The 20,413-nt window shown below is 37.0% G+C and overlaps 1 protein-coding gene across 2 annotated transcripts in view; it reads left to right on the top strand.

Moving 5' to 3' along the window:
- Positions 1-253: 253 nt before the first annotated feature.
- Positions 254-20,413, top strand: part of LOC107083385 (dipeptidyl aminopeptidase-like protein 6) — a 134,656-nt gene continuing 114,496 nt past the window's right edge. The window contains exon 1 of one of the 2 annotated variants that reach the window (XM_015372583.1): positions 254-529. In XM_015372583.1, the coding sequence (XP_015228069.1) occupies positions 473-529 (57 nt within the window). In that variant the 5' untranslated portion in view covers positions 254-472. Of the gene's footprint in view, positions 530-16,298; positions 16,437-20,413 lie in introns of those variants that run through there. The other variant, XM_015372584.1, reaches the window with a different exon arrangement.

Genomic DNA, 20,413 nt, shown 5'->3' with positions numbered 1-20,413 from the left:
TTTTTTTTTTTTTTTTTCCAGTGGTCCTCTTCCGTAGTAAACGTTTTAGAAACACTGCGGTAAAACATTTATCGTTTTACTGAGGGTGGAATTTACAGGAGCAGGAATATTCTATCGGGATGCAGCGGCAGATCCAACCACTTTCTCTCTCTCTCTCAAAGCGCACAATCCCCATCAGTCTTCCGTGGTGGAACTTACTGATGAAGGTCTACATGCGCAGGATCTAAGCTACTATATTTACCTGGAACTAGTTTACGTTTACTTTGATTTACCATTTAGAAAAAAAAACCCACAGGTGGGTGTTGTTTAACATCGCGCACAGTTGGAAACCTTCTATTATGAGCGGGTGAAGCGATCCTTGATGAGCTTTTTTACTTAGTGTGCAGGAGTTTGCAGGAGAAGAAGAAAACAAGCAGCGCATTTAACCGGCTGTGTGTGTATAAATTTTTCCTGACGGATTTTAAACAGGACCATGAACTCCTCAGCAGGTGCAGGAAACTACCGCAGGGGGTCCCCCAAAGGAGACACGGTAGGAAGCATGACATCCATTACTAACGCAATGATCAAATGCATGCCAAGAAATATTGGTGATTTAGCACTGATCTCATCTCCAGAGAGGGAATGATCAGGCTATGGATGCAGAGAAAAAAGCTTTGATCTTCTGTGGTAAATTTTCTATGAGCAGTATATTCCAACATTGTCAGACAAAATCCCTCTGCCTCTGTTAGTGTGTAAAATAAGTTGAACTCTGCTTATAGTAACTTTTTGGCTTAATTTAACAGAAAAAAAATCTCCATACACTGAAAAAAAAAACTGTGCTCTGTTCAATGTCAAAGTCTGCAACTTTTTCAAAGCACCAAAATCAAATTAACTTTAACTTATTTAATATAAGGCTATATTTTTAATACTCCTACCATTTGTTAATGATATTTATTTTTTAAACTCTGCACCTGCATCTTTCTCTCTCTCTCTCTTTAATCCTAAATAAAGCACAATAAATGAACATACTGTGGGGAAAAAAACATCTTTTTCCTCTCATGTTTCCAGTAATGGTTAAGTAAAGCTCTCCTGTAATGCCATTTCAGCTCACAAAATGGAAGCTAACTCATATTACACGGAAGTCACATCGATTGCAGTTTCAGTAGGGACAAAATATGCTGACACATAAAATCAGGTTATTTTCCTGTGATACTCTAGGGAGAACCGTGTGACAATTCTGTTTGGTTGATGCTTTGAGATGTACATTTACCAGGTTATATCGTTATCCACAAAACGATAATTGGTCAATGTTAAGCCTTTTCCCTGTTCTGTTATAACAAAAAGTCTCCTGTAGGTTTTGTCTATATGGTAGTTGACTTTTTTCAGTGTTAGGCTTCTTTTAGTGTCTCTGTCTGTACACAGAAACTGACTCCTTGCACTGCAGATTATGTTAGAGTTAGCTTGCCCTCTGCTGGACAAGCAATGCTTCATCAGTTTGAGACCATTTATGCGACACCAACCAGATTGAATAAAACACATTTCTCCACTTTAAGGAGAAGCTCCTCCCTCGTACCTATATCTGGTAACAGCACTCAGCTTAATGCCATGAAAGCCCTGAAGTCTGGAGTTTCTGTGACCATTTTTATACATTCTCCCATAACCTCCTGTCAATTTGCATAGAAAAATGTCATTAAATATGGATTTGAAGTTGGATTTTTGAGTAGCTCAACCTTTTTTCTCAGAAAAGAAGAGCTTCTGCAATAAGTTTTTTAAAGTCTTTCAGAAATGTAATGTTACCCTATTTAACTACTGGTTGCAGAAAGATAAAGAGGAAAAAGGGAGCTTCTTTTAACAGATACACATATAAGATACACCCACTGTGGTTTTCTTTGACTAATTTTTCTTTTTATTTTTTTTGACTTGCTTCTTACACAGTGAAAGTAAACTGCTGTTCTATACAAAATCAGAGCCCATCAATTATTCTGTTTCAAGTAATAATTATTTAATCTATCACAGTTTGCATTAAGCTGAAAGTATTATGCTCTCTTTCAAAATATAATCAATCAAATAAGTCAAAATTATGTCCACATAAGACACACACTTTATAAAGAGCTTTAGATAATAAAACAATAAGAGAGGATTTTTAATATCGATGTTGTGAATAACTGTTATATTCAATGCCCAGCCAGCTGGGATGCCATATAATTTTGTGATAATTTAAGATGTTTATTGCCCTCCCCGGTAGGAGTGACAAATATCTTACTTAAGCAGATATTATTTGAACTGTCGTATAGTATATTGTTTATGAACACACACCCTATTGGCTATGTGTTAGAACAACAAATGAAGGTGTGAATCGAGCTCAAAACATGGTCAAACAAATAATTCTGCACATACATGCAATAAGTTCACCACAACATCCATTCAAAATATAAGAGTTTATTAACAATGCTTATGGCACAACTAGTGTTGTGCTGATGCCATTTGGCCCCAATACCATACAGATGCCATCTGTTTAAAATTGATGTTTGTGTGTATATATGAAGAACTGCACACTACTTGGATGTAAAATAATTGCCATCATGGCTTTGTCCAGCTGCTGCCTACCTTTGTGAAGCAGGAAAAAGACTACGGTAATAGCAAGTGAATCCATTAGAACTTTTTTGCCTACCTGGAATGAATGACAATGGTTGAATAAACTTTTGGCTCTCAAAATGGTTTGATGCCCTATTTCTTGGTACTCGCCGATACCGATACCACCATTTTAGTGCTGGTTTGGGGCCCCGCCTGATACTGGTATCAGTGCAACACCAGGCACAACACTAATATAAAAAACACAGTTGGTCTTACATGTCAAGATATTGATAGTTTTTGTATACATCCCAATAATAAGTGGATAGAATAAGTTAATATAAAATGCTAAATGTTTCTAAAAGGAACTTAATTTATTACCTGTTCATAATATATAATCATGGAGACAGTAACTATTTTTAGAACAATACATAAATGCTTTAAAATAATTACATTCATCCATCCATCCATTTTCCGTCACGCTTATCCCAAACAGGGTCACCAGGGGTGCTTGTTCCCATCTCCAGCTGTCTATGGGCGAGAGCAGCGTACACTCTGGACAGGTTGCCAGTCCATCGCAGAAAATAATTACAGATGTTGTTTAATAAATATTAACATACTGGTATCTAGGGCTGAAATAATTAATCTGATTAATCATGATTAATCGATTATTGAAACAATCCTCAACTAATTTAGTAATTGATTAATGGTTAACTGGAGTGTAGAGACTCTAAAACATGCCTTTAGCTGCCAGAGTGACACAATTTGAGCAGCAATTACACCAAAAGTGTGAAAAATATGTAAAAATTTTGAATTTAAGATAAAAATCTTTTCCGTCTGTCAATATGCTATATCTACAACTCCTTAAGTTTTAGTTTCAACAGGTTTAATTGTTAAAAAAGTCTTCTTAAAGGAATCTTTGGTTATCCGATTATTAATCGATGAATCGAAAAAATAATCGACAGAATAATCAAAATGCAAAATAATCATCAGTTTCAGACTTACTGGTATGATTTGTTGCTCTCTTATCCATCACACAAAGCAAAATTATATTTCAGTTAACTTGTGCCCTTAATATTTTCATGAAAGTAAGTTGGATTTATTAATGTTCTTAGATGTAAATACTTTGAAATCATGTTATATTCAACATGAATTATTTGACTTAGACAGATTTTATTTTGCCATTTTGTATACACAGGTGTAAACAAAAAAATAATTTCTTTAAGAACAGCTCTCTAGACTATTTCACTTTTTTTAAACTGCAGCAAAAAACAATTATATAAACATATGACTGTATACAGTAGTTACAGTTCAAACATTCTTTTTTTTTTTTTTTAACCCATTTTAAATAACATTCAGCAGTCTAATGGCAGTTGGTAAGAAACTGTTCTGGAATCTGCTGGACCTGCATCGGATGCTGCGAAGCCTCCTTCCAAAGGGCAGCAGGGAGAACAGTCCATGTTGGGGGTGTGAGGGGTCATTTATGATGTTACGGGCTCGAGAAACGCACCACAGGGATGAAATCTCTTTAATGGAGAGAAGAGGGGCCCTGATGATCTTCTCTGCAGTTCTTACCACTCTTCTCACCTTGGATTTCAGTGCTTTGTTAGTGGAAACAAACAAAAAAAACATTAACATTTTGTATAAAAATTGAAAACTGACAGAATATATAACATAACAAAAAGTTTGACTTGGGAGGAAGATGTAATATGAAGCACCATGCCATCGCAGAACTTTATGTTTTTTAGGGTTCATATGTGTACTTTCTACCTTCAGAACTGTTCTGGTGATAAATTCCTACCCTTTTAATCAAGATTGACCCTGGATATTGCTGTGGAGATGGCAAGAAGAAGAATGGCTCCTGAAAACCACAGGGAGCACTGAAATGAACTTGGATGTATCTATTTAAATTCACCTTACGGACCCTGTAGGAATACTGGTCTGAACATTTTTATTTTCTTTTTAAAACCACAAACACATTTTCAAGTTGTCTTACAGTATCAAGTGTAATATCTATAAGTCTTCTTAAGAAAAGGCATGCAGTACTTAAAAAGCAAACAATATCAATTAAACTCAGTTAATTAATACGCTTTATCATCACAAAGGGAAATAAAAAGTTGCAGTATCTCATGTTGTTGTTTGACAATCTTATGAGGAGGATTTTCACTGTTGTCTCTAATATCACTTGATGAATAATTCTTCTATGTGAAATCATCTCCAGAAGAACTAGAGGAGTTCCTAGAACAGAGCAGGCCTTCTTTATTGGCTCATTGAGCTTTTTTTTTTTTTTTTTTGCTCTGATGCTCGCCTCAGCAGATGATGGGAGGAGAGATCACTCTCTCCATGACGCACTTGTAGGGATACCTTGCTACATACATTGAAGGACTTAGCCTTCGGTCAGAAGTAAAGTCCTCTCTGTCTCTTCTTGCAGACGACTTCACAGTTGTGTCTCTAGTTGAGTTTATTGTTCAGGTGAACTCTCATCTGTTTTTACTCCTTCACCTCCTCTACTTCTTCTCAAATGATGCTGATATGATTCATCTTGTTCCCACTGAAATCTACAATTTCTCGCTTGTTTTGTTTACATTTAAGATCAGATGATTGTTTTCACACATTTTCACACAGTGGTTCACAAGCACCCTGTACTCAGCCTCTTGTCCATCAATGATGAACCTGACTGCTGGTCATCCTGGTATTTCTGCAGATGACAAGACTGTCTTGTACTGGAAGTCAGAGTAAGGAATGGTGAGAACACCGTCCCCTGTGCTGCCCCTTGTGCTTCTAACTGCTAGATTAGACAGTGACCCTTCATCTCACAGACATGGTCTGCTGAAAATATGGTAAAATGTATCAGAAAAAAACTAAATAAATTTTTCATCATTATATGTGCACCCACCCATGGATGCACATATAATGGATACAAGTTTACACAGTCCACTCAGTCAGCTAATTCTATGAGGTCCAAACTACCCTGAGACTGATGCAAAGGAAAGCAAAGGAACATACATTACCTGATGCTTTCATACAAAAGACACATGTAACAAAATCTAAAACTTTAATTTGGTGAAATTCAAATAAAAACTGTAGCATCAGTTTTGACAAGAAAAAAATTATAGGGAGCCTCAGCCATCATGACTTTATGGAAATGCTGGAAAAACAGATGTCTGATTTGCCTGTTTTGGAGTATAGATGTAAAATAAATGCTTATGTACGGACCTACTTAAACATCTTTAATTTCAAACTGATTTCTTCTTTAAGTAAATTAACTATTATATCACAAAAAAAAAAAAAACGTTTTCTATTGAAAATAAATAGTCTAATAACTCTGTTTTGCTCAGCTTTTTTGTTACTTCCCACAACCAGTCATCAAACTTGTCCTAACCAAAGGCGGTGTCTCCAGCATTTGTAGGTATTATTTGGGATCCAATCCTGTTTAGATTATTCATTTTATTTCAGTCCTCAAAAATGGAGTATTTTGTTTATGGGATGAAGCTGGTGCAGTTGGTCATTTTGACTTTAAGTGTGTTTCTACTGCACTTTTCAGTTGTTACATTTATCAGCAGAACAGGGGGCATACATCTGGAGTCTACCCTGCTACTATTTTACTTACTGTCTCATTGGGTTAACTTCACTGAATATTTAAATGTTCTCATTACATCTTTATCATTAAATGATTTTATTTCAAAACTTAATTCAAGTTGTAAATTATACTTTAATATACAATTATTTTGCATTACTAACCACTGACTTTCGTTTGTAGAGATACTTAAGAGTTTAATATATCACCTTTATTACTGCCAAAAAAGTTCTCTCAAACACAAAAAATATCCACGGTGGAAATTTTCGAGAAAAGAAAAACCCTGAATAAAAGTTTTGGAAAACTAATCCCAAGGTCACTAGATTTGGTACCAAAACCTTATTACCTTTGGTTTATCCTCTCCCCTGAGGGATATGCATAATCCTAACGCTGTGGATTTGAGAATTAAACCTAAAGGCAGTAGATTCAATATGACCTCATTTAATTCCCGTTCCAAAATTTAAACTTACTTCTGGTGCATATTTCCACAATTAATGATAATAATGGCAGTACCCTGCCCCGTAGTGCAGCACTTGTGAACATTTTGGTTTACTCTAAGGTTTACTCTATTTAGTTATCAACCACTCTGTATAAAGTCAGAATGGTCTTGAGGACTCAAAATGTGTGCTTCTCTGCAGTGGAACCAAACAAAGCTACACTCGCAGGTTTTGTATGCAGCAGTGTTTGTACTGGTGAAATGTCTTTCATAAGCATTCTGCATTCATCAGGCATGCCTTCAGTTCTTCTGCATTGAATCAATGTACATTGAATGTTTGTATTGCTATGCAGCAGTAGAAACCATAAGGAGAATGAGTCCTCTTTCCATATGTGCACATAAACAGTGCTCTCGTTTCGATACCATCTATCTATTCTGCCCAATGACTCTACAGAAAGTGAAAATGCCGCCACGAAAAAATAGGACATTGTACAATGAAATGAAATTTGTAGACAGAGTAACAATCAGGAATGTGTGGCATAGAGAGACAACGCCACTCAACAGCAGTAATTTGTCACCACTAACTGCAATGCTGCGATTTGGCTCCTGCGGGAGGCTCTGCCATAGATGAGAGCCTTGTTTACAAAAGCTTTCCAGATTCTGCAGCTCCTTACCACCCTTAGGCACCTTAGGTTCTTCATCCAATACCCTATCATGGTCCTACATTGATCCCTGGGGTGAAGGTCTCCTTCTGTCCCTGTCACTTGTGACAGATGACCAGACAGCTGGTGCTGGGGGTGTGTGGGGGGCTTATCTGGATGATAAGGACACAGCACAGGCTGATATGCATGCACTCTACGACTCATTCCTATTCTGACAAATGTCGATGTGTTTCCTATTCATATCTCTGCACCACTGCCCTGCCCTGAGCTGCAGCTGAAGGGCATACTAAGCACAGCAGCAGGCCTCTTTGGGTGGAGTTCTGGCTGCTTGCAGCTTTTGATTTGATTAGCAAGAGAAGGGCACACTAGTCTGCCTGAAGGTCAAGATCAGACCTGGACTTGGGTCATTTTGGAATAGTGTGTAAACTCTGCACAAATTATGCAATCAAAATTGAAAACAGCACAGATAGGAGAATAACATTTGTATTTCTAAATTACCCATTTTGTACAGTAATCTTATGGAATATTGATACTTAACTGGTCTTTTAATCCATTAATACTTGAATTTAAATTAATGCATTTAAAAATTTCATTTAAAAACAATAGCTCTCATACCTTTAATAGATTAAAGTCAGAACTTTAAAGCACTGGAAAAAAGCTGCATTTATTATTATATCCTATTGCAGTTTGTTGAAAACATTTGGGGAATCTATATATAGCTTGAGAACTAATTCTTATTAGATGAGGCCAAAACTGATCTCTGTGGATGTCATTGCGCACACATGCCAAAAACAACCCAACAACAAAAGTAAAGTTTACTGTTGGGATCATGGTGTGGGTCTTTTACAATATGTGATGTCATGATTCTGCCCTTTGGGGACTTCTGTTTAAGTTTCTTTTTGAGTTTTCAGTTACACTTTGATTTATGTCATTTTGTGTTTTCTTGGTTATTGGTTTGTTTTCAACTTTGTGTCATTCTAGTTGTTTTCTTGTTATATTTAAGCAGTGTTGTATTTTTTTAGTTAGTGTCTGTTGCCCCCTTGTGCCAGTCTCCCTTCCCCTACCTCTCTTCTAGTTGCTTCTATTCCCACCTGCTCCCATCAGTTGATTCACATATTCTCATTATCAGTTCGTATGAAATCCTACGAAAAGTTATGCACAGTATTTCGTACATTTTGGACGTTTTCCTCGAAAAAACAGATCAGTGTCGCATGCGCAGCCAGACAGACGAAAAAAGCAGATCTGCGGACGGACGTAAAACTGGGAAAAACAGTGCAATAATTACTTCTTCATGTCTATCACTAGGTTGCTTGCTGTTTTGTATCTTAGGGTTGGGGTCAGGGTTAGGGTTAATTGTATGTTAAATTCTATGTTATTGAATGGTGCGTAAGATGCGCATGCGCAAGGATATCTTGTCTCGAGGCAAGACGTAAAAATCCGATGAAATACGACGAAAAAAACGTCCAAAACATACGAAATTACGGTGCATAACTTTTTGTACGATTTCGTACGAACTGATAATGAGAATACACTGGTTGATAAGTCCATTCTTTATTCCATCTCATTATATAAACATCTCATGTGCAGTTCATTATTGCTGGATTCTCTAAATTACATTATTCCTTATAATAGTTTCCCTGAGCATCTTGCCTGTTTTTTCCTGGATGATTTGCTTCTTTATGATCAACATCTTCATTAAAGGTTTGGTGATCAACAAACATCACCAAACCTGACATGTGATGATGGTTGTAACTCAGTTTGCATTGAACAATGAGCCTAAAACCTCACCTGATCAACGTGTGGGAAGTTTCTCCAGATGTTTGTAAGTTTTCATTGCCTCCCATGGCTTTTACAAGTTTATTCATATGTGTGTTGTTGCTGACATCAGGTACAAATATTAGGTCTCAGGCAAGAAGAGCTGTACAAACAAATTTGATCTTAGTTCGCAAATGTGGGATCAAGCTACTATTGAAATAAAATCTGGAACAGAAAACTAATTGAAAGTTCAGAAAGGAGGTTAAGTAAAGTGCCGCTGCTTGAAACTCTTCTAATGATAAGACATGCATTCATTCTACTCCATTGCGCCTCCTTGGCTTATTACACAAAATGTGAAATGTTTGGGTTTAGGTCTGACTTAACTGATCAAATTAGAGTTTTGCTGTTGAAATTTTTGTGTGAAGGGAGAAAAGGTGTGCTCTGCAGATGTACAGCAACCATGTCTGTTTATTAAAAGGAGATTTTGCAGAATGTTGTGTTGGCAAACTCATTTTGAACATTTAACTCATATGCTGCATCTCCTGCCTCCAACAGTAGTTTTAATAGACTGTTTTCGGATAAAATGATTTTTAGTTTTTTTTTTTTTTTTTTTTAGTTTTAAATGTTATTTTTACTTCTGTAACAGTACACCCACTGCATTTGCAGATATTGTCATTTATGGTTTGCTTTTAATGGTCTTTTTTTTCTGGTGCTCAGCTCTCAGTCAGGAGAAGCTCAAACTACAAACTGGTAATGTCTCTCTCTTTTTCGTCCTCAGTGCCATTTTTGATAATGAACACAATGTGAAAAGCAATGAAAGTTATAGCCTCATGTAATATATGTAATAATCGGAGGGGGGTAATTATGCAGATTTGAGATTCTCATGAATGCCCACTCACTTCCACACTGGTGTAATCCATCATGTTTAAGAGGACCATTTATGCAGTTATCTGAAGGTAAGAGCATTTGTTCAATCTAATGTGACACACTCGTAGGAACCCATGGTAGGAGAAAAAGTAAGAGAAAGTTACAACAAGAATACAAAAAAGTTGTTGAATGAGGCCCAATGTGTCAAGGAGCCCAATTAGAGTTTAAACTAGGGGGAACAAATCAGGCAGCTTGTTACCTGCTCTATATATATTTTTTTAGAGGTAGTTATCGTATTGTTATATTGCTTTCAACAAGGTCCTAGTTTGAAATCCTGGCCTTGGCACCGTCTTCATTGAGTGTGCATATTTTCTCTGTGCATGCATGGGTTCTTTCCAAGCAAACCAGCTTCCCCCAGGAGTCTAAAGAAATCTGTGTTGCAATAAAAGCTCTTTCTAAACCATCCTTAGTTAGCGAGAGGGCATTCATGGTTGTGTACATTAGTTATATCCTGTGCTTGATTGGTGACCTGTCCAGGGTGTGAGCAATAAGGTGGATTAATATAGTATTTGGTTTGTCTTCTTTAAGTGCAGTTTTTTTGTGTGAAGTATGTCAATAAAAAAGCGGAGCCAGAAGTTGAATCTTTTAGTTGGTTCAAAGACAAATGTCTTTCCTATAAACATAAAACTTTTTAAGTGACAGCAGCTTCTAAAATGCTTTGACAGCAGCTCATATTGTGGAAATTCAGCCTAAGGAGAAGGATAGCAGGTGATGTTGTGAGCGGGTAAAAAAATAAACACGAAGAAATTCAAGCTGTGCATTTTCTGTCAGCATGATAAAATGGGCCCTCCCTTTTGTGATTTGGAGCAACAACCGTGCTGACCTTTTACACTAATTGCAATTAAAGTGACTTACTGTGGGCCTACGATATTCATAATCATGGAAGTGTATGTCATGGCTCTTAATGTAGCAAAAATGAATAAAGAGGATGACCAAAGCAGGGCCTGTTTAAATGGCCTCTGGAGGGAACACGGCGGCATAAAATCAGCTTGTTACCAGCAGCGGCTCTAACCATAACCACCATGTCCTGTATGAACCAGAAGACTTTATTATTCCCCATACAGGCAAACAGGCAATTACTCTTCATGATAAAAACCTAATCTCCTGTGGTGTGTATGCAAATGAGAACTTCAGCTCATCTTTATCTTGTCTTTACATGACAGTATTTTCTTTTTCTATAAAGAGAAAAAGAAAAGCACAGCTGCTGCTCGTTCCTTTTTTTATCATCTTATGTTCTGTGATTGTGTGCCCTATCTGTAAATATGTAGAGTTATTTATCAGCAGTAGCTGCTGTTGAGTGATCGTTTTATACGTTTGAATCAAGCACATAAAATATGAGCCCATCAGCTATTAGAGATAAACTGCTGCAGCTGCGGAAGGGAGATTCCTGCTATGAGTGGGGCCCTGAGCCACGGTGGAAAGGAGATTTGGCTGACTTTTTATATAAAAGTATTTATGAGGTGCTTTGAAACCTCAAGCCAGTTAAGGGTATAAAACACGCTGCTGTCCGTGAAATAAAAAAAAAGTTTGGTGCTTGAAACTTTATTTTGATTCACTTTTTCACTGAGGTATTGTGAAGGTCATTCTAAAAATATTGAACATTTTGCTAAAGGCCATGAAATTGTGAAACTCCCATTTTTGGGTAAAAGGTCCTTAATGTCCTCGCTATGGTCTTATTTACATTTATTTAATGTGCAACCAAGTTATTGTCACAAGCAAAACAGCAAAATAAGCATGAGCAATGTTAAGGCTTTGGAGTCTATTTCTGATTAAAGTCAAGAAGTGAAAGCTTGACTGTGGGGATCTTTGTGATTCCTCCCTTTTTGCACTTTAAGCAAAGATTTGCACATCAGTAACCAGCTGCATACAAGTTTAAATCATCTATTAAATATTTATTGAGGATTTTAATAATTAGCCTGTAGCCTTTTGTTCCACACCCTATAAGCAGTTCCTCATGAAGAACTGTGGTGGTTGCCTGGGAAGAAAAAAGAATTGTATTTTAAAATAAATAAGGTCTGTTTATTTGTAAAACTTTTGCACTGTCTATATGTAAGCTCTAGAAGTAGAATTTTGAAAGTAAATCTTTACTTGTGAATATCAGATTAGTCATTTATCATTTATCATTGCATTTAATATCCACTAAAATGCACCTGATTTAATGAGTATGTTGCAAATTAATCAGTAGTTTTTTTGGCTCTTGGATACGATCTCCCCTCCACTTTGGAGCAGCAGAATGCTGCCTGTCATCCTCTATAATAAATCCCTGTTGAGGTTTTGAACATCCGTCTGTTGAGGTAAGCAGAAAGTAGAGCCCTGATTGGATAACGCGCTAAATACGTCACTTCCAGTGAAGCTAATCATCTTAGGGGGTCTATGGAGCAGGGGTGGCTCATGAAACTGGCTGCTCAACTGACTGACAGTAGCCAGACAGCAAATAGGTTTTCCTAATGAGTCGAGAGGGAAAAGTGATCATTCAGCCAGAACAGTCATCTTGTGCTGAACACTTGCTATTGTTTATTATTTCAGAGTGCTTCAAAAATGCTATTTTCACCTGCTGTAGTGATCTGTTTTATGTGTTTCAACATTTGTTAATGCAACAGGTGATTTTTGGATTTCATTGACACCATTAAGCCTCCCCTGTTTCAGAGAGCAGCAGCTGCCACTGGGGCTTAGGGATTTTTTACTGTTTATGTTTCTCTGAAGCATTTTGTATTGATAAAATGCTTCAGTGACTTTAGCCGGTCTTTGGATCCCTCAATATGATCCACCTACATGTTCATCCATGCCATTGGCTTCCTCTGTGATTTAGATTCCTTTTCCTCTCTCCCTTGGTGGACAGTGTTGGAGCTGTAGTCTTAAAGTCGGTATTTTAGCTTCCGTTCCATCCAACATATTTGTGGTGTTGGCTGGACTGTATGTTAAGTGACATGTCTAGGGTCAAATTAAATTTTGATAAAACAAAAACAAAAAAAGCTTTTTGGATAGAGTTGTCAGGATTTGGTTGTTTGTTTGAGGACCCAAAAGCAGAGACATGGAGGCAGAGGTGAGTTTCTTCATGATTTAATGAACTTTGAACAGACAACTGAGGCAGGAATCCAAAAATCCAAAAAGTCAAACGTGAAAAAAAGTCAAACAAACCAGAAACCATGGAGACATCAGGGGGAAAAAACAATCACAACGAGGAAGACTCAGAGAGACGGAGTTGGGGGAAGTTAGACGTGGAACCAGCACTGAAGAACTGCATTAAGGAGTTTATTTATGGGGGACTGAACAAAGAGAGGACTAACGAGCAGATTGGGAGCAGGTGTTAAGAGAGCAGACAGGAAAGGAGCAAAGGAAAAAGAGGGCAGCAGAGGGCAACAAATAAAAACCTGAAAACTGAAAATAACCAGAGAACACAACAAAATAAGAATTAAACCACTAAAACTAGAAAACATGGAGCAAAGTAAACATTAATACTTAAAAGAAAACACAACAGAACCAAGACTGTTACAGGAGTGGTATAAAGCACAGACTGCAAAGGAAACCACAGTGTTAACTTGGATTCCATTACATCGTTAGGGCGTCATTCTCAGCAAATGATAAATAACAGTTTCTTTTAACTGAGCTTCAAGGCTTGTTTAAAGAAATGAATTTAAGAAGATTGTTCATGCTTTTAGAACCTACCAATTATAACAGCATGCTTGCACGGTTAACTAAGTTGAAATATGATCTGTTTTAAGTAATTTGGGACTTAAAACCATAGTCCAAAATTTGAAGGACCTTTGTGTTCTTTAAACTTTTAGAGCCTCACATCCCTTCTTATAGTCTAAAATCATCTAGTCAGAGGTTGTAAGTTGTGCCAACAAGTCATTCTAAGATAAGACTAGTATTTTAAAGTCAATATTCTCAAGTTGTTGACAGCGTTGAGTATAGATTCTATTGAACCTTTTAAAAATCCCCCAAAGCCTATTTTTACTTTGTCTGGAAAGACTTGATTTTTTTTCGAAACTGTCATTTTATTTTTTTCCTCTCTGTTTATCAATTTCCAAATTTAGGGCTTCCATTAAGGCTTTGTGGTCTTTACCTGTAAAAACAGCTATATTACTACATTTTTGCTCTGGGTGTTGACATAGCTTGCTAATATGAACCATTGCTATTCTGGTGACATATTCTCTAGGGAGGAGTGTGCTAATGCATGTCTGTGAGCACTAAAGTAACAAAAGGAACAACAAAACAAGAACAGAAATGATGCTGTCCACCCTCATAGTGCTAGAATTTTAGCATATTACCGATTTTCATCGGTTTTCATAACTGTTGGGAATTATAGGCTGTCTGAGCTGAACATTTAAATGCATTCAGAAAGTTTTTTTTTAATGGATACTTAGTGATAGTACCAAGGTGTTACCTTATTGTATCTCTTATACTATATCTGTTGGTTGTTCATTTTTCTGTTTTTCCTTTCCTGTTCTACTTACATTGCAGGGTCCATATAATCTATAATACTCCATGCATGGTTTATAATAAAGCTATTTATATGCATAAATCAAGCGGAACACTATGGCAATAGCCGTACTGCTCCACTTGTGAAAGCAAAATCTGTTGGGCTCTTTTTTGGCATCAAGACAATTATTCTTATCGCCACATTGCCAGACAGGACACTGTTAAAAAAAATAAATAATAAATAAATCCATTCAGTGAGGTTTTTTATTTTATTTTATTTTCTAAGCTGTTGCTTCCAATAAAAACTTCTTATGATTTTTCCCTCCACAGTGAACAAATCAGTATTTAAATCTTTACTTTATCGACCTAAATTACAGCTTTGAACCAGTGGTGAAGGTTCAGTGACAACCTGGGGAAACCCTTGGGAGGAGGAAACTGAAACCCACAGAGGAGGTTAAAATTCTTGGAGGAGCTCAAAACACAGGGCTCTAAGGAGAAATTTGTCAATGATTGGGACCCATCGACAAGTTCTAAAGGTTGAAACTGTGGAAAAATTTTAAAGGGTGGAACCCCAGAGGAGATCAGCAGCCAGGAACATAAGGAGAAGCGCTGAGGACAGGACCGCAGGAAAAAGGACACGAGGAAGAAGAGGCAGGTCCACCTGGAGACACTCATCGATAAACTCTGAATAATGACACAAGGCATTTCCCTTGAACAGAAGACCTCAGGAACTGAAGAGCAAGGCGCGTCCACTTAGGTTCCCTCGTTCGAGATTTTGGGAGCGAGGGCAAGGTGGGAACAGCAGCTTAAAGTGGGCTTTGTAGAGTACGATGGTAAAAAAAGTTTGAGGCTCAGCAAAGCCTGGAGCTGTTGCTGCTGATACGCCTTGCAGAGGTGTGTGTTTAAGATGATGCATTTATACCTGAATCCTGGGCTCTGATAATGATGTGATGAAAGAAGATGTTATGATGTTTATATGCAAAAAAGTTGATGGTGCATTCAACAAGAACAGAATCATATTTCCCATGTATATACAGTATGTATCGTAGTTATTTCCATAACCACGATACATAGTCTGATTGAAATATGTCTGATTGAAATAAACATTAAATTTATTTGAAAACAGTCTCATTTGCCCTTCAATAAACAAGTAATAAGGGCTTGTCTCTGCGACCTCTAAGTTTTCCACATTCACTTGACCCATGAAATTTGGTAGGAAAGGTTTTGAAGTCTACCTCAGCCCTGAAATTTTCAATATGTAGTAAATAAATGCAACATAAATAGTTGGATTAGATTTGCTGGCTGTGCCAGGCTCCTGTCCTGTTAGCGTGGCGTGATGGGTGGCTGTGTGTGATTTGGAGGAAGGGAGGAGGTGTGTTTTATGGTGTGGGGGACAGGCAGCATAAATAATACTTGCGCCTAATCAAAACCCAGCTGCAAAGCTGACTGAATCGATCTGATTTCTCATGTGCATACACAGGCATTAGAAGAAAACACACCAACCATGGCACACATATACTTTAAGGGAAAAAATGCAGCGTATGTATTATTGGTCGTAGTGTTTATGGACCCACTTGTGGGTGTGTGTGTCTATGTGTAAGGGAGAGAGAGAGAAAGGATTATTTACAGTGAACTTCTTTTTTTGTGAAACTCTTCCTAAGAGACTTTACAAATGTGTGCAAAAGAAAATCAGGAGAGTGGGGGAAGTAAGGACCAGAGAGATAAGTAGTGTTCAGATCAGCCAGAGCAGAAGGAAAGCAACCTCCTCCTTTCCACTCTCTCTTATCCTAAACCCGTCAACGCCACCCTCCCCTCCCATGTAGGCGATGCCAGTGTCTGTGTGATTGATTCACCCGGCGTAGAGGGAGGGAAGTGTTGTGGTTGGGCTCATGGACCCTCAGGTCATCTCTTTCCTATAAGCTGCAGGGGGAGAGCAGTGGTTGAGGGAGAGAGGAGGGGTGGTGTCTCAGACACCTCCAGCAGCCCCTAAACTTCACCGCACAAAAGGTGGGAGAGTAAGAAGAGGGGACCGCCAGTTGCACTTCTCAACATGTCCGTCCTCATAGCCACCCAGCTGAAGATAGACACCAGCACTTCTTCCAGAAGGGTAAGGGGCCCTTTTAGCATGCATGGCACGCTGTGGGGGAATGTCTGTATTTATGGGTGAGTCTCCTGCTGCTGACAGAAAAGGCTGCTGGCTGTTTTTGATAACAAGTGGACTGGCAAGAGGAGAGAGGTGGGTCCCAGTGTCCCCCTCCTAGGATCCTGATGGATAAATGCTTTTTGTTTAAATTTCTTTTCCAGCACTGACTTCTAATGAAGGCTTGGTCACACATCCTGTGAAGAACACCTATCACCTCATTGTTATTCTTTGTGATGCTGCCTTTAATGATTTGAGAAGGGACTAGACATGCTGGGCAAAAGTTGCCTAGAGTTACATATATCCATTGAAGGAAATTAAAGGATTATACAATTTTAAGAAATGCAAATATTCAAGGTACTCTTTTTCTTTGCTTTAAGAAAATTAAGACTCAACATTGGTTTTATATTGGCAGATAAACATGTTGTAATTGATGATTGGAAGAAGTTTAAAATAACTTGAGCAGCTTGACAATGACATAGAATTATTTGGAATGTTTTTCTTTTGCTATTTCAGCGCTGAGGATTAGTAATCTGAGTTTTCCATGTCAGAACAGATTTTTCAAGGTACATAGAAGGCTAAGTTACCGCGAAAGCTGTTTGTAAATGAAAAATCAAGAAATGCAGGTAGTTTAGATCCTGCTTCACACTTCCACTGTGATATGCTCCTTCATTTCATTCATCAAAATCCCTTTTACGTTTGTCCCTTGGCAGTGCCTGCTTCTTTTCCTCACATATGACCATATTTTAAGTGACATGCGTTAGTTTGGTTTCTCTGCTCTCTTTCTCTCTCTCTCTCTCTCTACTCCTTGGTTTTTCCTCCTCCTCATTCCCGATTCCCGACCATCAACAGCTGTGGTATGCTTGTATCCCTTAAAAAAACACACACAGCCAAAGTCTATTACTACAACATTAAACTCCATTTCCTTACTGACTTATCTGCTGCCACTTCAATTTGGGCTCAGCGCATAGCTCCTCTTCATTTGGAGTATGCTGCACTTATCTCGCATGGACGATAAGATGCTAACGCTCAACATACAGATACAAAATCAAATTAAATACATACAGGGCTTAGAAAAGTGAGGATTTTTTGTGAGTTATATATAACCTCTGTAGCAAGATTTTTTCACTCACGTACATAAATTTGTATTAAAACTTAGAAAATCCACAAGAAAGGATAAGTCTCTATATTTGGTATGATATACAGTATTATGGTACTGAAAAATGCTGTTATAAAAAATTCTATAGTTGATTTGTAGATTTTTTTTTTTTTTGCTGATTTGTTAAATAGAGCGTTAAATACTCTGACATTACCAAGGGCACGAACAATGCATTTAGTTGTTAATCATTGATTTATATCGTGCGGTATAATCTAGGTCTCCTCTGGCTATTTATACCTTTTTTTTCTTACATTTATTGTTGAAATTTAAAGGTACACTATGCAACCGGTGTTGATTTTCCAGTGAGGCTCCCTCTAGAGGGCGAAAGTAAAAGTGCACTGTCGTAAATATGCTCAGCTGTTCTCCTGGTTTCTCCGTCAAGCCAGGCGCGGTTGTTTTGAGCTTAGCAGCGAATGACTAACGCTGCGNTTAAATTATATTAAGAAAAACAACAAAATACAAAAAAGCATTGCATTACAGTTCTCCAAGAAGCTTTTCAATAAAAAAAAAAAAAAAAAAAAAATCTTTTTTTTTTTATTGTAAAAGCTTCCTGGATGGGAAGAGAAACATCTTCAAACTTGGGAAAAAAGTCCAGTGGATTGTTTTTTAACTTTTTTGGATCAACTCATATGGGACCAGACCCTTAGTATAGGCACAAAAGGGAGGCTTAGAGAATTTAAGTTTTTAAAAAAGATCTAAAGAATAAAATCTACCTCTTGTTTCTGTGCTCCACATGTCATTAGAGGAGGCTAAAGGTTTCTTAAGAGAAAGACCTAACTCACCAGCACCCTTCCCAGGTATTTAAAAGTATACTGGCAGCATTCAGGCAGATGTAATCTTCGCTGCATACTTACCATTGACCACAGGGGAAAGTGAACATTTTATTAGCTAGCAAAGTGCTTTCTAGCAGCAAGGTATTATTTAATTGTTTTATGCACTGTGGTAGTGAAACTAAGTTGTTCATTTTATTTTGATGTTCAATCATTTTGTTATGATGGTTAAACCACACTGAACTAATGTAGCTGTAAGAGTAGTTTCTGAGAAGATCACTCAAACTAATTAAGACTGTGGACAGATAGTTTTCCCACAAAAAAACAAACAAAAAGCATGCCTTTATCATTTGCTTATAGCTAATCTGATGAAAAGGATTTTTTTAAAATACAAACTTTTCTTTTGAGCTCAGATACTGAGAAGCTAATTATCATTGGGATCATGCAGCATGAAGGCTTGGAGTTATTGATTCATTCAGAAAAGCCGCTGATGTAAGCAGATGTTTTGTAACTCAGAGGACTGATAAAAACTGGTGCTAAGAAAGAACACCTGTATTCACCCTGATGGTCTCAATGGGGACTTCCTGCTAAAGCGATGTGTCTGCTGTAGTCATGGCATTACCAGTGTGGTTTTCTCATCCCTTTGATGTTGATTTTGTTCTTTCTTGATGAAAAGGTTAATTTAGGATCCTGAGGTAAAAAAGAAATAAAACAGATTGTATAAGGTGGGTGAGGAGAAACCTTTCCTCTTCAGCTGTTTATTTCACTAATGCATCAATTTCTCTGAGCATAGCAGAATCTTTGTGGAAAGTAGGAGAGTTCACAGCATAATTTTCTGAGTTGTTGATAAGCAGCTGCACATCCTCTTGACACATTTCCATTGGGAAGATGTTTTTGTCAAGAAAACAATTTCAATTTGTGGAGAGCAGAGCTGTCTGGACTGACATTGTTTTTGCAAATAATGTGATTCTGTTGGCACCTCTGAGATAAAAAAAAGCAAAGAAAAAAGTAATTTTTCCTTAAAACAATAACAGTTTACAGTTGCATGCTGTTGCTCCATTCTTTATACTATCTTCCAAATATGTTAATAGTGTATCCATTTACAATAGTTGTGGTTCTAAAGAAACCTTTGGCTAAAAAAAATGATTTAGAAAATGATTTATCTGTTTAAAAGGAAAACAATAATATTGACATCATTGGAGAGTAAATAAAAAAATAAGGATTTAGCTTTACATATATATAATTGGTTATGCATTTATGACCTGTCAGCCCCCATAACTTTCCCAACCCAGAATGTGATGGATTTTGACAAAGGCATCTTTAATAAATCAACAGTAGTTCTGGTCCACCCTAAGGCCAAGAATATTAAATTAAAAGTATTATAAAAACATCTTTACATGTTTCACTTGTTCTTCCTCTGTAGTAAACTAAAAGAAAAACTATTCTGTATTTTTCTGGAAAAGTGATCTGTAACTTACTGTTGGTCAGTGACATAAATCACTAAAAAGAGTGGTCTCGGTCTGACTAGTTTGCCTTAATGAATAGAACATCAAACAGTGTCCTAACTTGATGACATTGTCTATGTTTAGATTGTTTGTGTATTTGATATTGGCAGTTAAAGTAACTGGATATTTTGGTCCTATTTAATATAAAATTAAAATCATAAAACCTTGGAAATATTTTTCCTGTACAAACAACACACGTGCAACGAAACATATTTTCGTGCACTGCAAAAAAAAAAAAATGCAGTCATAATAAATAGAGCAGCAAAAAAATGCTGCAAACACAAAAACGTAAATTATGTCAACACACTTATATACCAAGTGCATGCAGAGCAAAAATACTGCAATATGAAAAATAACCAAGATTTAAGTTAAATTATATTAAGAAAAACAACAAAATACAAAAAAGCATTGCATTACAGTTCTCCAAGAAGCTTTTCAATAAAAAAAAAAAAAAAAAAAAAATTTTTTTTTTTTTTTTGTAAAAGCTTCCTGGATGGGAAGAGAAACATC

The sequence above is a fragment of the Cyprinodon variegatus genome, unplaced genomic scaffold (genome assembly GCF_000732505.1).
Source record: "Cyprinodon variegatus isolate N-32 unplaced genomic scaffold, C_variegatus-1.0 Scaffold73, whole genome shotgun sequence".
Lineage (NCBI taxonomy): Eukaryota > Metazoa > Chordata > Actinopteri > Cyprinodontiformes > Cyprinodontidae > Cyprinodon > Cyprinodon variegatus.
This window is presented reverse-complemented; position numbering and strand designations above follow the sequence as displayed.